This window comes from Pholis gunnellus, assembly GCF_910591455.1.
Source record: "Pholis gunnellus genome assembly, chromosome: 22".
Classification (NCBI taxonomy): Eukaryota; Metazoa; Chordata; class Actinopteri; order Perciformes; family Pholidae; genus Pholis; species Pholis gunnellus.
Window position 1 is genome coordinate 1,883,584 of NC_136549.1, and position 17,719 is coordinate 1,901,302.

The 17,719-nt window shown below is 44.4% G+C and overlaps 1 protein-coding gene across 2 annotated transcripts in view; it reads right to left on the reverse strand.

Annotated features, from left to right (window-relative positions):
• Positions 1-8,196, reverse strand: part of sbf1 (SET binding factor 1) — a 60,181-nt gene extending 51,985 nt beyond the window's left edge. For both annotated transcript variants that reach the window (XM_079183885.1, XM_079183884.1), the window contains exon 1: positions 8,021-8,196. In XM_079183885.1, the coding sequence (XP_079040011.1) occupies positions 8,021-8,075 (55 nt within the window). In that variant the 5' untranslated portion in view covers positions 8,076-8,196. The remainder of the gene's footprint in view (positions 1-8,020) is intronic.
• Between the last annotated feature and the right edge of the window lie 9,523 nt (positions 8,197-17,719).

Below are 17,719 nucleotides of genomic sequence, written 5' to 3' on the forward strand. Positions count from 1 at the left end.
GGGTTCAAAGTTGTACAACCAAGCAGAGGCCTACTAACAGCGTGATGTCATATTTTGGTCATATCACCCTCCCTGTCATAGGAACCGGGACACAATAATCTGAATAACCTTTAAACAGTGCAGACCTCTTTCAGGGGGGGAAATACAGTACAGTGATATCGGACCAGGTCTGAACCCATAAAGTCCTCTAATCTACATTTTCCAGTCACATTGTACACATAAGGTTAGAGCGAGCGCGGTGGTGGGAGGCAGAATTCCTTCTTTTTTTTTCCGTCTTAATAAAGATGGGACTTAATCTTCTACCACTAGTCACTCAGCTGCTGTTTCTGGTGTATTCATTCAGCCACCTCACAGAAAAAGGAAGAACTTCATTCAAAATCCCCCATTGACCTTTGTAACTACGCCAGTAGTATGTAGCCTTGGAAAAAACCATCTAGTATGTTGTGTGGTTCACTCCATATGTTTAGATAAGGACGTTGTTGGTTTTTTAAAACGTGCTAATACCCAATACCGTTTTTCTTCAACACCTGTAGGTTGTCCTTTTTCGTGGGAGCTGTATCTTTTTTTGTGTGCTCACAAAGTATTGTTTAAAATCTCGAAAGTCTCCATTTCTTATATCAACTGGATGGCAACTTGTTCTAGAATAAGGAGAGTAAACCCCAGGAATGCTCTTCATTTTCTCCGGAAGGCATACGGATACATGCTGAGCGACTGCGTTGCCTCACAGAAGCTGTTGGAACAGAGGCGAGCCAAGGTGTCAACATGATGGAGGTAAAGATCTATCGTCAAGATTTTGAGTTCGGTCGCACATTTGAAAAGAAAAGCAAAAACACGGCTTTCAAGTAAATTTAGGAAATGCGCTTATGTTAAACATGCATCGAACAATATTATCTCTATTTAAGATAAGTAAGAGGGCAATCATATTGCACGTGCAAGTTTTTATCCCAGGCATACAGAGCCTATAGCATCACACAAACAAGGGTGTTGCAGCGATGTGGTTACCGGAGCCTCACACAGCCAACTCTACCAATCCTAACGGCCCCTATCTTCACATCAAAAGTGCTCCGGACACGCTGGAATCACCCCTCAGGGATTTGACCAATTGCTCCCTTGAGCACCAACAGGCTGACTGTGAGCAACACTGACTCAGCCTTTGTCCTGAGAGGGGACAGAGACATTCTCTGAATACCGGGGAAACCATCAAAGCACCAAGGAACAGGGCATCCCACACACAGACACACACACACACACACACACACACACACACACAACTAACATGTTTTCACCTTAAATGCCAATGTGTTGAAAATGTGTCTATTAGGTGGATTCATAAGTTATGTAGCAATACATCTTTAAATGTGCACACTCCCTACTTTGTGCATCTCTCTCAATCTAAATCTAGGGCAAAAGACCAAGCCCACCACCCCACCCCCCGAAGGGTGCGGATCACATTAACTTAGTGACACACACACACAAAAAGTTGTCCCACACAGACTTGGATTACAATTTGAGTACACACACACACACACTAGGAATGAGGGCAGCATTGGGGCCCTGGGGCCACCGTCTCCCTCATGAATAACAAGTATTCAGCAGACAGACTGCTGTAACACACACACACACACACACACACACACACACACACACACACACACACACACACGCACGCGATATGTTGAAGGTCTTCCCTGACTACAGCATGATGATGTTCTTTGAATGGCATAATAATTACCATTTAGTTTTCTGCCATAATAACGGTGATATGTATACCTGCCTTTATGAGCTGCTTACAATAAAATAACTTCCTCAATCTGGGGCCAGACAGTGGAGAGTTTTGGTGTTCTGTGGTGGTCTAAATGCTGGCTTAAAAAAGGTAGAAAAGGGCACAAATTAAAAGCCACTGCATATCAGCACAAAGTAATTGCCACTGCTACCTTCCCCTCGACCATATTAGCAACATGGTGAACTGGTCAATATGAGACGAGCACTAACCACAACCACCAAGCGGGGGGGTAAACGTTGCCGTGGTAACGCAGCAAACACACAGACAGCCACAAACACACACACACACACACACACACACACACACAGACAGCCACACACACACACACACACAGACAGCCACCCACACCCACACACAGACACACACACACACACACACACACACACACACACACACAGCAGCCCAGCGTCGCTCTGTCCCCCTATGAAAGGCAGATTGTGAGGGCTATTTCTGGAGGGCCTGAAAGGCTGCAGCCCCGCTCTGGAGCGATGGAGGAAGTGGCTGCCCGCAGGCCGGCACTGCTGGCAGCATCACACACACTCCTCTCTCCTCCGCTCGCTCGCTTCTTCTTGCTTTCGATCTGAGAGGTTTCTAATTCCCCTCGTGCAGGCCTTTACTCGCATGCACACTCCACTGAATGCAAATGCAAGCGCGACATGAATTAGTCACGGCTCTATTCCGATAACGGAAAGCGATACTTCAAAACCACAGCAACAGTTGGAATCAAACTTATAATGTTCTGTAGTTTTGCCAGATGCATGCTGACCCAGGACACCTTGGCGGCCTCTGGGTTTAAGGCAGCAACCATGAATCAGCGTGTGATTTGTTGTTACATAGAGCATGCCATTCTCTATCCCTTCATTCTCAACTGATGATTACCAAGTATCTTAAAAGGAAAAACAAAAACCTTATCTCCACATGTGTGTGTCTTAGGAGCCGGTGTTAAGGATAAAATCATCTTCAAGTTATATCTAAATAAAATTAGGAAACCGTTATGGAAAAAATCACCCGACTGGATTGTCTCTGATGTCATACTACAGTATAAATGGTATAGTACAATCTCCTATTGAAAGTTGTACACTAATGTAGCTGGACAGGAACAGAAATGTTTCAATAGAGCCGATTTAATACAGAAGTGACCATTCAGATACAAAAACAATACTTTGAGGAATATGTGTTTCTACATGGCTCAAGTTTTTTTAATCTACACACAAGCAGCCACACAAGAGCTTTGCCTCGATAGAATGGTCTAAATTTAGCAAAAGTATTAATTAAATCAAAGAATACATCATACGAGTATGAAGTATGAACATGTAATAAAGTTTTAAGAAATGAGGCTGGACACCCGACCCTAAAGCTAAAAACCTCACTGTCAGAAGAGATGTTCCGATTATTTTTTTCCTTTTCGATACCGAGAACCGATTCAATACCAGTGCCCTAATATATGGGATTTTTCTATAAATATACAGTGCATCCAGAAAGTATTCACGGCGCTGCACTTTTTCCACATTTTGTTATGTTACAGCCGTATTCCAAAATGGATTAAATTCATTTTTTTCCTCAAAATTCTACACACAATACCCCATAATGACAAAGTGAAAAAGGTTTGTTTAAAAGGTTTGCAAATCTATTAAAAATAAAGAACGAAAATATAACACGTACATAGGTATTCACAGCCTTTGTTGAAGCACCTTTGGCAGCAATTACAGCCTCAAGTCTTTTAAAATATGATGCTACAAGCTTGGCACACCTATTTTTGGGCCGTTTCTCCCATTCTTCTTTGCAGGACCTCTCAGGCTCCATCAGGTTGGATGGGTGCACAGCCATTTTCAGATATCTCCAGAGATGTTCAATCGGCTTCAAGTGTGGGCTCTGGCTGGGCCACTCAAAGACTTTCACAGAGTTGTCCCGAAGCCACTCCTTTGTTATCTTGGCTGTGTGCTTAGGGTCGTTGTCCTGTTGGAAGATGAACTTTCGCCCCAGTCTGAGGTCCAGAGCGCTGTGGAGCAGGTTTTCATCAAGGATGTCTCTGTACATTGCTGCATTCATCTTTCACTCGATCCTGACTCGTCCCCCAGTTCCTGCCACTGAAGAACATCCCCACAGCAAGATGCTGACACCACCATGCTTCACTGTAGGGATGGTATTGGCTAGGTGATGAGCGGGGCCTGGTTTCCTCCAGACATGATGCTTGGTATTCAGGCCAAAGAGTTCAATCTTTGTTTCATCAGAACAGAGAATTTTGTTTCTCATGGTCTGAGAGTCCTTCAGGTGCCTTTTGGCAAACTCCAGGCGGGCTGTCATGTGCCTTTTACTGAGGAGTGGCTTCCGTCTGGCCACTTTACCATACAGGCCTGATTGGTGGAGTGCTGCAGAGATGGTTGTCCTTCTGGAAGGTTCTCCTCTCTTCACAGAGCAACGCTGGAGCTCTGTCAGAGTGACCATCGGGTTCTTGGTCACCTCCCTGAATAAGGCCCTTCTCCCCCGATCGCTCAGTTTGGCCGTGCGGCCAACTCTAGGAAGAGTCCTAGTGGTTCCAAACTTCTTCCATTTACGGATGATGGAGGCCACTGTGCTCATTGGGACCTTCAATGCTGCAGACATTTTTCTGTACCCTTCCCCAGATCTGTGCCTCGATACAATCCTGTCTCAGAGGTCTACAGACAATTCCTTGGACTTCATGGCTTGGTTTGTGCTCTGACATGCACTGTCAACTGTGGGACCTGATATAGACAGGTAGGTGCCTTTCCAAATCATATCCAATCAACTGAATTCAGCACAGATGGACTCCAATCAAGTTGTAGAAACATCTCAAGGATGATCAGTGGAAACAGGATGCACCTGAGCTCAATTTTGAGTGGCATGGCAAAGGCTGTGAATACTTATGTACGTATGATTTTTTCATTTTTAATAGATTTGCAAAACGTTATCATTATGGGGTATTGTGTGTAGAATTTTGAGGAAAAAAATGTATTTAAAACATTTTGGAATAAGGCTGTAACATAACAAAATGTGGAAAAAGTGAAGCACTGTGAATAATTTCCGGATGCACTGTACATAATCATAGCAGGGTCTTAACAGTATCACAACTCTGGCATCCTTTCATCAACCCAAACTGACAAATCTGGTGATAAAACTGGTGCCAGACGTGCAATGCGAAACTATTCTGCTTACAGAGATGACAACCAACCAAACACATTGTTAGCAACGCCACAATTCTACAACCATGAGTCATGACAACACTGCAGTAACAGATTTGTAAACACAACAATGGACGATCGGTCCGCCCTGGGTGCACCTCTTTGTGTCCTGGCTGGCCTCTGCAAGCTGTGTGTGTGTGTGTGCGCGTGTGTATGATTGTGTATGCAGAAGAGGGTTTCAAAGCTGTCACTCCGGCCTGAAAACAACCATTCAGCGTTCAGTTTCGGGGCCGCCACTGCAACGGCCGTCGCTCTCCGCCAGAGGCACACAGACGGAGCTACAAAAAGAACCTGAATGTTTACCACCATCTGTGTGCGCGTGTGTGTGTGTGTGTGTGTGTTTGCGTGATTGCAAGCAAGCTAGTTTCTCCAATGTCTTGAATGAGACTGCCTCACACACACCCCTTTCCTGTTTTCTTTTTTTTTTAAAACAGACACGCACGCGGAGACAATCTGGATTCTCGCTCTAAACATAAGTCTCCCTCAGGTCCTCTCCCTAGCTTCCTGTTTGGGCCTCAGACAGTATATGCGTTCGGCTGCCGCTCGGTACTCGGCCCAGCGGAGGAACCGCTGTCAAAACACACCGACATGATGGGGAGTTCCTTAAGAGACCCTCGCTAGGAGGACCACACCTCGACATCTATGGACTCGTCCAGACCCACATGCAGCCATCTTGGCTCTAAGAAAGCTCCACTGATAGAATGACTTAGGTTGAGCACAATGTGAGCAACTTGACACCTTAGAGACAAATGTAGAGGGCGAATGGAAGGTTCAAGGCTCTGCCTTCATCTTAGCATCTGTTAAACAAGCCAAACTGTCACCGCTCTCTTTTGACAGAGAACAAGGACCATAAGCTCCATCAAGTAGGTAAGAAACAGTTCTTCCTGCAGGACGATCCCATTTGAAAAACGCCTGCAGGGTTTCTGTTGGTGACTGAGCTCTGAGAGGCAGATGAGAGGCAATGATGTCAGCCCTGAAAACCTGTCAGTGCCCACGCTCGCAAAACATTCCACTGACTGAGTGACAACCAGCAATCTCTCTCTCTCTCTCTCACTCTCTCTCTCTCACACACACACACACACACACACACACACACACACACACACACACACACACACACACACACACACACACACACACACACACACACACACACACACACACACACAATATTCAAGACAAGAGGAAACTCCACTGTGCTTCAGAATTCCTGGTATTCTTATGATCGAGGAGCATTCACTTTTGATTCATAGTGTTTTCTTTACAGTAATTTAAGCACCACAGCTGGAAAAAATGAAATACCCCAAAAATCCTCAAAAACTATTGTACACATGCACAAAAAGTTTGACATCTGGAGGTGTCAGAATGTAAGTTTAACCCCAACTCCTGACGTCTACAAGTCACTCTGAAGCAGACACTGATTGGTTTCATTCTCCATCACTTTTAGGAGCTTGGCAATAACGTGTGAGGGCAAAACTAGACGAGCACAGGAGTCAAGACTGTGCAGCAGCCTGACGATCTAACTGCAGAGGATGAATTTAGGAGGTTCAAAATGGCTGCCAGTGCATCAAATGGTAATCGCAACAATGCTAATGATGAGAATATTCTCAATCAAGCTACTGGAGATGTTCTAGACAATACCTAGAAACTTTAGAATGGTTTAGTAACGTTATTGTAAACAGTGAGGCGGCAGTAGTGGGGCAATGCCAACAGTCATCATCAAGCCTTAAGTGTTTGGTTTTACAAGGCATGGGAGCCTTGTTCCATTAAAGCCACTGTGGCTTTAATGTCTGGTTCACAGATGCTTTTTACAGGCTCGCTCTGCACTGCGTTGCATGCGCGAAGGGTAGAACAGGAAGGAGACTTTCTGCAGCGTTTGCAGTGTCCACGTTATAACATCCTGTATTCAAACCCCCCTCCCCTCTGAAAAAGAAATACAAGGTGCAATTAGTGCGTTCATGCAATGAGAAAAGTGATGTAGGTTGCTCCAGCATCACCCAGATAAAAGCCGGTTCTCTGCCTGCTTTTAAACACAGAGGACTTGTCATGTTACGATTTGCCTCTTCTGAATAAATCATAGGCAAAAAAAAAAATCCACTCTATATAAAAGAGCATGTTACAAGCTGCATGCTTCCATTGGATAGGCGGGTTGAATATTTCATGATTAAACGGGCCATTATACTGCAAAGATCTAGGCCAAGGCCCCGGCTGAAGGGGGGGGGGGGGGGGGGGGGGGGGGCTCAGATAACGGTCCAAACCCCGTCCCGACAACACAAGGGAACAGAGCTCCGGTCCGAGGGGGCTCAGGGAGGGGCAAAGCCGTCTGGGTTAATCCACACAAAACACAGACAAAGAAAACAATCAGCAACTCCGCCGAGGAGAAGCATCGATTTCCAGTTGAAACATCACGCCTGAAATAAAGTCCAAGCGGAAATCAGCAGGATTTTCGTGGTCGGACAGTCCTCAAGTAACTGCTCAGGACCCTGCAGCCACAGCACTGACAACTCGCTGTCCGACAGAGTCTGTGTGACGTTTTAAAATGTACTTTTAAATGGAGAAGGTTGCAGTTGTAACATTTGTAGACAACTGGGGAAGATGCAGCTGAAACTGTGAATAAATCCGTTTTAGGTCACAGCCGACCAAGCAGCCAGCCCCCCCTTAGAGCTAGCCCGGCTAACGTTAGCTCTTAGCAAATAAAGTTAGCCCAAGTTTGCTGTCAATAGAGTAGGGCCGTTTCTTTTGCTACAGCTAAAGTGTGCCTGGAAGCTAAGCAATGCAATGGTGTTGTGCATTCAACGTGTCTCCCCGTCAGAAATGTGGGACACCAGCTGACAGGCTAGCATTTAAGTACACTAATCCCGTGAGGCCTGCGCGTCCTCGGCATAAAGTTGAAGGCGAAATGCCAGCTGGAGCATCTATTGTGGGTCAGTTGTGAGCGGCGGCCCGTCCCGTCCCCGCCTCCCTCCCAGCCTCCTGTTTACCCACAGCTAATAATACGCCGCTAAAGCTAGCAGGGCAGGCTAACTCAAGTACCCACCTCGCTTGTCGAGGTCGTAACCGACCACTAGATAGTAGTCGGCGAGCCTGGCCATCTTTGGAGATCACGGCGACAAGCCTTTCTCGCTAAATCCTCTTCTCTTTTTGCCTTCAATTGTCCATTTACGTCCTACCGGCGATAGACACATCACGGGCGACAGTAGCATCCTTCCAGCTGCACCCCGCCGCCATACTGTCAGTACGCCTTGCCCTGACAGCGGAGAGCCGCGAGTCTGCGCAGTAAGGGACCGCCAGGGAGGGGCTGCTCGGCAGGAATGTCCCATGTGCGAGGAGCCAAACCAGCTCAGGGGCCAAAAGTCTGACCAACACCTACAAGAAACACAACAGCACCGTCGCAAGAGGGGTTAACGGTGTTAACGAATCTAGTGACACTAAATTGAAGGGGAACAACAACTAAATCAGTGGGACTATTATATTTTAAAACGAACATCCAAGAACAATATTATTTCATTATTCTTATTTCATATTCTTATATTCTAGATTTGCTCCATACGCAACAGTCTCTCAGTGGACAACATACTGTTGATAACTAAAAAATAATGATTATCCCTTAAATTCATTGCTTGTCAAAAGTCATGCTCCCTGAGCTTTGTATCTTTTTTTTTTTTACCACTTAGGTCACAGTTGATAAATAAAGATGGATGATTAATATTAGAATTATGTTAACCCAAAAGGGCTGTTTGGCCCTTTAATTTGATGTGTGAATTTTACTATTTCGACCAAGGAAACCAACTGAACTTGGTGCTTTGTTGAGGTGCAGTTTGAACCTTTTCTCTCTGTGGTTGCATAGAAGGCATGTCCACCACAGGGGCCATTGCAAGTCTTACCACAAACTGGATGTGACGGATGATCTGTTTTAGAAATCGATTGTGCTTTAGAGAAGGGACCTCTGAATCCACAGTTTTATTTTGTTTGTTTAGTCGGAGGGTGAAGTAATGCATGATTGTTTGTAAGTGAGTACGATGTGATTATGAAGGTAAGATGTACTTCAAAAACAATTGAAAATTGTGAAATCCCCCAACTAGACAATAATTACATTCAAGTTGATGTCATAAACGGATTTGTTTGAGTGCATTTGTTATTGGCATGGCCTGTTAGTCTGTACAATTTTAAATATAATATATTCTGTTTGTGTTGTAGGCTGGACTTTAACAAAAGACCCAGCCCTAATGTGTTTAACTAAAGGAGTTACTAGACTGAGTAATGTATTGGAAACATGTGTAGTGATTTAAAGGCATAGTTCAGGCCAAAATTAAAATCTGTCAAAAGTTTTCTAGACATCTAAACACACAGCCATAGTGCTGAACCACTTTTATTAATGGAACGTCCTTTTACAGCTTCCAGAAACATTTAATGTCAATGAGAATGATTTTACAAAACTGCTTAATCTTAGTTTCTGTTGCTAAACAATTTCCCAAAATCCAAATTTCCATCTCTTTTATGTCAGATGATTCCCCTCATGACAGTCGTCACTCTGGTTGCAACCTTCAGCAGCAAGCAGAGTATGGAAAAATAGTGAGGAAAATACAGCGTTTACCGGAAAAATGTTAAACTTTTAGATGTGAAACACTTGAATTATGCCAAGTAAGGCCAGAGAAAACCTTGGCATGATGCTGCGGTGTCACTTTGGATGGCCAGATGACGTGTCAGTGGGATGTGAGGGAGGCCTGAGGGCCAACATCCGCGTGGCCCGTCCTTGGCTGTCAGCACTGTAACGGCCTCGAGATAATTCCAACACTTCCTGCGCTGTGACCTCTGACCTGAAGTGCTTATCACTCTCTGGCTGAAAACAATCTCAAAGCATGGGATGCTGCATCTTTCTTTAAGAGCTTGGTTTTACACTTAGTAAAAAACTCGTCTCCCTCTTTTCTCACACAGTTATCTGAGAGAGCGGCTCTCTGATAAGCACGGCCTCTGACAACCAAAGCTATGTGAACAGGAGATAACGAGCGACTCTGACCGGATTGTGAACATGGAGTCCCACTAAGGTCAGTTGACGGTAACTGTATTGTAACCTTGAACCACACACTCTGACAAGTTGCCAAAGAGACAGAAAGCAAGTGAGAGAGAGAGAGACAAAGACAAGAGCAGCTCAGTCTCTCCCAGACTTCTCCCTCTGGACCAGGAGACACAACGTGATGAAGTTGTCTTTGCTATAAAAACTAATGTTGCCGTCAACTTAAAGAGTCAGTTTGATTTTTTTGATCTGGGGTTGTATTATCCACAGTCAGTAAATTACCTGCCGTAGATAATGGTCGGCACGCCCCCAGTTTAAAGAAAGAGACAGGAGCTCCAGCACAGAAACTACGCAATGTACTGCTGACCAGACTCCATTGACAACAATTTTAATTTTACCTCGCAGAACACGGGAGTTGCTAGTCTACCGCTGCCTCGATTGGTTATTTAGTTAGTGTTATTGTGTGACTTTAGTGAGTCTGAACAAACCCTTTAAACAAACACACAAACTTAACCGATGGAGGCAGCTGTAGACCAGCAACTCCTGTGTGCTGCAATATAAATGTTCTGTTTTCATCAAAGTAGTCTGTTAGCTTTGAAGAGAGCATAGTCTGATATTCAAACACTAACAATGGATGAGTACCTCACACAACCCCACTTAATTATTTTCATTATCAGTTTAACTGCCTTTATTTTTTGTTAATCATTGTCATTAAACGTTGAAACCTTTTATTTCTAAGAATGGAGAAAAAGAAGTCTGTCACTGATTGTGTGTTCTTCATACATGCAGCCCAATCAGAGCACCAAGTCACTCTCTGCAGGATGTGATAACCATGTGACTTCCTGCAGACTAACCAACACACAGGAAGTGGTTTTAAGGCCTCTTGCACATCACTGTTCTCCAGCTGCCGACTTCCCTTCAGCTCAGGTGAAGCATAGCACATGAAAACGCTTCATTAAGCAGGCCGTGCACCTATTAGTTTAATTCCCCAGATGCTGAGACAAAGCAGATGCTTACAGTCACAGCAATGCTTTCATTTGATGCTGTCATTTCACTGAGCTGCACGCATGCAGATAGCTGGGCTGTATTCTGTGGTGAATGATAAACAACATACAAACACACTCTATGTCTTGTATGTCACTGCTGTAATTTGACCTCTTCTAGTTCTGCAATGTGGCAGAAGACTGTGTGTACAGTAAACTTCCGTAAATCCTGATTTGTAACTAATTTGTTTTTACCCATAACACCGGCGGAAGACAACCACAGATAGGAAAATATGACAGTGTCAGTTATCTGTCATGTCTCCTGTGCCATTAAATAGTAAAGTATTGCATTGTATTGCACGTAAAATATTAATTTATTAATTTATTAGGGTTAGGGTTAGGATTAGGATTACATTTAATTTAATTTAATATCTTTAACTGCTTATCCTGTTTTTTTGTTTTTTTCTATTTATTTATTACTTCACTATCATAAAAGTTGTGTGGCTTGTGAGAGCCAAATTGATGAAAATCCATCCATCTATCCATCTTCCTCTGCTTATCCGGGGTCGGGTCGCGGTGGCAGCAGGCCAAGCAGGCTGACCCAGACTTCCCTCTCGCCCGCAACATGTTCCAGCTCATTCTGGGGGATCCCGAGGCGTTCCCAGGCCAGCTGGGAGATATAATCCCTCCAGCGTGTTCTGGGTCTTCCCCGGGGTCTCCTCCCAGTTGGACGTGCCCGAAAACCTCCAGTGGGAGGCGTCCAGGAGGCATCCTGATTAGATGCCCGAACCACCTCAGCTGACTCCTTTCGATGCGAAAGAGTAGCAGCTGGACTCCAAGTTCCCTCCTGATGTCCGAGCTCCTTACCCTATCTCTAAGGCTGAGCCCGGCCACCCTACGGAGGAAACTCATTTCGGCCGCTTGTACCCGCGACCTCGTTCTTTCGGTCACGACCCAGAGTTCGTGACCATAGGTGATTGATGAAAATAATGCTTGAAATGCTAGAAGTTGAATGAAGCCCTGAAATCAAATTCATACTTTCCATAATTCAACCTGCATAGAGAATGTCTTCTTCTTGCAAGAAGCCCGCCCCCTGTAACGCAGGCTTTCTGTTAAAAATGTGTAATCTCAGGCCAGGTCCACGTCCACACGGCGTTTCAGCATCGTTTTCGAGATCATCTCCGTCCAGACTAAAACGCCTGAAAAGGAATATCACGTGACTCTTCACGTACACTGGGCATGCACGTGGGTGCCGATGTAAACAGGAAGTTTACACCCATCTTGTTTAACTGCAACACAAGACATGAGCAGTGTTGAGATGTTGATTGACCTGTCTCATTTTCACTTGTTAAGGCAACCAGTTGTATCTTTGTTCTTACAGCCAGGTGGTGTTATAATATAATATTAACCCCATGTCATCAGGCGTCCACAAGTAAGGCACTGAATCCCACTCTGTTGCCAAAAGTATGTGGACACCTGAACATTTCAATCAAATGTGATTATTGAACATTTTGTTGCAAAACCATGGGGCATCAATGAGCTGTTATTCCGCCAGACTTTTGGAACCCGGATGCAGGGATTTGCTCCCATTCAACCACAGGAGCATCGGTGAGGTCCATCACTGATGCTGAGAGATCAAGTCGGGGTTCTGAATCATCTCAAAGGTGTCGGATGAGTTGAGGTCAGGACTCTGTGCAGGCCAGTAAAGTTCTTCTACACCAAACCGCACAGGGGCTTTTATCACGCCACAAACGCAGAATCTCACTTTTCTTTCATAATGCACGGTGGTTTCCAGGACGCTCCGTCGTTATCAGCCACTCCTGTCCTTCGCCACCGTCTTTCCCACACTGCAATCCGATCCCTCATTTGTCCACAAAACTGGCAGAGCACTGTCCTGTTGGCTGCCTCCTCCCACACACATACACACCGCCGCACTGGTGAGCAGCCATGCCAAACAAACTTTGACTGAGTGAGCTCAGACAGAGACAACAAACTTCGGTCGAACGTCGTCTCAAACAAGCAGTGTAAATAAAGCTCACTGACGCAGCCAAGAGGATGCAAACAGCGCGATAGTGGGAAAACGTCTCTGAATTGATTCTCAAATGGGGACTCAACAGTGACTTGCGCAACAATTACTTGAAAAAACCCAAGACAGGGCCCTGATGTGATGTTTGTTTTCATTGTCCAACTGATAAATGGTATTTGTTTAGTATTTCTTTGGTATTTGGGGGGTTAACTCAGGCTGGTCCTCATGGGAAGCATCATAACAGAGTCACTGTCAGCAGGAGCTGCTGTACAGTGTATACTCTGTTGATGTAACATGAGGTTCACTAGGGGGCAGCAATCATTAGACTACAGCACTGATGGAATAAACCTGACCCAGTGAGAAGAGGTTGGCTGATTCACTCCAAAATACCCACGACAGAAAGACCAGCTCATGCATTAACACAGATATTACAGTGACTTTAAGAGAGATGCAATTTGTATCCATCATTTCTGGTTGTGTCACTTCTTTGTGTAAGGAGGGAGGAAGAAGTGGAGGGTGTGCTCCTATAAGGCGTGGTCTATTTTGCTGGAATCACAGCTAAATAATCCAATATGATCGGAAAATCTTGCTGAAATGTGAGACGTATCGATGCAAACCGTGGCTGTCAATAATCAGCAGGGAGCAAGAAACAGCCCAGGACAGTAAGGATGCAGGGAATGTAACATTCTTCTATCACGGGCCACGCACTGCTTAAGTGGAGACTTGAGCAAACATGCTGTTTTCAGCCGGATCAGGAGGGAAAAAACATGGATAAAGTGTTCTGTTCAACAGTGTTCTTTAGACACATGATTTTCTCAAAAACAGGAGCAAACCAGACGTTCTTCTCCCATAGGACCATGAGTCCTCCTCAAACCTGCAGGTGTTGGATGTTTGTATATGAAGTCCTTCAGCTCAGCCACTTCAGACGGCTTCGCTTCTGCTGGGATGATATATGTGTTTTGAATAATAAACCTTCTCCGTTCAGAGCCAGGAAACTTCGGCATCAAGCTGTTGTTGATGTGCCTTTTTCGCATTGACCCCCCCAAAACACATTAAAGCACCAATTTCTACTGTTGAAAGCTGGTTCCCACAAAAGTTAAAGAGTTGGTTCACTCAAATTGGAAAATAAAAAAGCAGTGGTATCTAGCCATGCAGATCATTTGGGTGTTACACTGGCTAATCGAATTTAATTTGTGGTGAAGTTTACATTCATAATATTCAGCAGCAACATATCTTTATAGAAACAGGGGCACAAGCTATGAACAGTTTACTTAACTCAAGGTTTACTTACTAGCTTTTCCAGGAGCTTTCAACTGCATCCCACCCTAGTGAATGGACTGGTCATCAGCACATACTTATACTGTACCTCAAAGTTTCCATATCGACTTTTTAACTGCTGTTTTATGGTCAAGAAAAGGCTGTCATCAGGTCTTATCTGAGCCAAATTCCAACAGCACAACAGCAACTTTTTAAAAACTAAATTCCATTCACTTCCATCGTGCATAAATATTGCAAAACCTGGACAAATAAAACCAGAACTATCTGCATTGGCCATTTAAAACTACTACGTAACTAAAATTAGTTACGATTATTTTACAAGATACGTCTGCTGACATTCTATATTTCACTTATCAAACATTCAACAAATCTCATGAGTAGCCCACAACCATCAATGGATATCTAGTATATTGCGTGTATATATAAAGCCTGATAAATATTGTTCCTTGGCGTCGTAGAACTATTGTTTTCCAAAAATGACAGTGCTCCGGTGTTTTGGGAAAATACCAAGCCATTTTGTATTCTTTTTGAATGAAACTATATCATTATATACGAGACTGGGAGAATTTCTACTGCCTCTCAAAGTCTCTCAACATGGCTACGGGTAAATGCATTGAAGAAATCAACAACTGGATGTGCCAGAATTTTCTTCAATTAAACAAAGTAATTGTTTTTGGTACCAAGGACGAACGATTGAAAGTCAGCGCTCAGCTTCAATCACTGATGTTAAAAACCTGAAACCAAGCCAGAAATCTAGGTGTAGTTATGGATTCAGACCTCAACCTGAACAGCATATCAAGACAATTACAAAATCAGCCTCCTATCACCTGGAGAACATATCAAGGATTAGAGGACTCATGTCTCAACAGGATTTGGAAAAACTTGTCCATGCATTTATCTTCAGTAGACTCGATTACTGTAACGGTGTGTTTACAGGTCTCTGTAACAAGTCAATCAGAAAGCTGCAGCTGATTCAGAACGCTGCAGCTCGAGTCCTCACTAAGACCAAGAAAGTGGATCACATCACTCCAGTTCTGAGGTCTTTGCACTGGCTTCCTGTCCAACAAAGAATTGAGTTTAAAATCCTGCTGTTGGTTTATAAAGCACTTTAGGGCCAAAATACATCTCTGATCTGCTGCTACCTTATGAACCATCCCGACCCCTTAGGACAGGGGTCGGCAACCTTTACTATCCAAAGAGCCATTTTGCCCTATTTTCCACCAAATAAAATTTGTCTGGAGCCACAAAAGCTATTTGATGTCAAATTTCTCGCCACATATCAAGCATTCAGGTAAGCCAGCATCGTTAGTAGTGAAAGCAAATTAATACGTCCACGCAGAATTAAACTCTCTATTTTCCTCCGTGACTTTTCTTCTTTTGGATTTATCAATTGACAGTTTACCGAGGGCGGACCGAGGGCAGACCGAGGGCGGAGGTCTGCAGATCATGATCACCCAACTGCAAGGAAAGTTGTAATATGACAGAAGATGCAAGTGGCGAATCGCGTAGTGCGGCCACTTTTGAATATATTACTATTTTGCTCGACAGGGTTGGAATCCAGGTTGATGCGATCTTTCCATAAATATATTTTCTTCAATGTATTTCTTCATACGTGGCTGTGATGTAGTGCTCACTTATACAATCGTAATCCCCGTTTTCAGGCGTTTTAGTCTGGATCTCGAAAACAATGCTGAAACGCTGTGTGGACGCAGATAGTTTTTGTTTGTTAAGTTAAAACTCGTATTAAACGTATTAGTGTGGATGTAGCCTCAGGGAGCCACAGCAGACGGGCCGAAGAGCCGCGGGTTGCCGACCCCTGCCTTAGGTCGTCTGGACCGGTCTACTTTCTTTTCCCAGAGTCAGAACTAAACATGGAGAAGCAGCGTTCAGTTGTTCTGCTCCACATATCTGGAACAAAGTCCCAGAAAGCTGCAGGTCTGCTGAGACCCTCAGCTCCTTTAAATCAAGATTGAAGACTTTTCTGTTTGCTGCTGCCTTTAATTGAACCTGATTCAAGGATATTAATCAATTTCCTGTATTTCTGCATTTTACTACTGTATTTTATTTCTTATACTGCATGCTTTTTAGTGTTCTAATGAATGTTTTTAATGTTTCTTGATTGTTTTTAAATCTCATTTTCTGCCTTGTGTTTTGATGCTTTTAATGGTTTTATGTGAAGCACTTTAAATTGCCTTGTTGTTGAAATGTGCTATACAAATAAACTTGCCTTGCAACAGTGCTGACAGGGCTAAGAGTGTTTACCTGGGGGAACCAGAGAGTGGCGACGTCTGTTTGAAATGATCTTGTCCGTGGTGTCTACTTGTTGTGGATGTGGCTAGCAGGTAGCTGGTTCCGGCCAGACTAGTTCACACCATCATCAGCAACCAGCAGCTTATCATTCAAATGCTGATGCAGAGAGTGCATGCACAGCGCATGCATAGCAACAGGCAACACACCTCCTGCCTTAAATGCATGTAAGAGTTCGCTTTTCTGTGGTCGGCGTTGGCCTTTTATCAATCCTAATGAGACAAGCGCTTTATTTGCAGTGTTTATGCAACCTTTAAAGCAGGCTATGTCCCAGTCTCACCCGTTCAAAGATTCACATTAACAAAGACAAGCCAGAGAACGCCGCACAATCAAGCAAAGGTCCCCCTGCTCTTTGATCACTTGACTACGTCCCGGAAACTTGACAAAGATGGAGCCTCTTTTTACAACCGCTCTGTGCCACGTTGGCTCGCTCCACAGAGTAAGCTCTCATGTTCGCTAATTGCCGCCTAAAACAAAAGTAAAAGCAGTGCACGACTGAGAGATCAAACCCGGCAGGCTGCCTGTGTTCAGAGCCAAGCGGATACTGATTCACTGAGCCAGGGAACACTTACATAAACGGGTCAGAATCGGCAAAGAAGTGACCTGCTTCCACTGCAAAGTCTGAGTGATAAATGAGTTCCTGTCAGCTATCTGTGTTGGGAAATACATCACGAATCATTGCGTCATCGTAGCCATATCAATAGGTGCCACTGCAGCGCAGGCTGTGCTGTGGGATGCAACATTCAATGTGTATAAATCCGCCGTAACTCTAGCAAGGAAGGTCAAAACCACACACGACAACACGGCTGTGAACATCATCATGTTTCATTTTTTAAGAATACAAAAACAAAGGTAACATGACCTAAATTGGCTCGTGAGGGATTCTTTCAATGCATCCAAACCTGGATTAGTGTGTCACCAGCAGGTCAAGCCGCGGCACTAACTCTGATGGTGTTATAACGACTGAGGCACGACATGAGACGATCAAAGGAAGGCCTGAGCAGAGCCGAGCTGCGAGCCGACAGCAGAGGGGGCGAGAAGTTGGCAACTATCACTGACGGATCTGTCTGAGCGAATATCACTCACGCAGCGCTTCACATTACCAGCAAGGATTTGTGACATGTAATG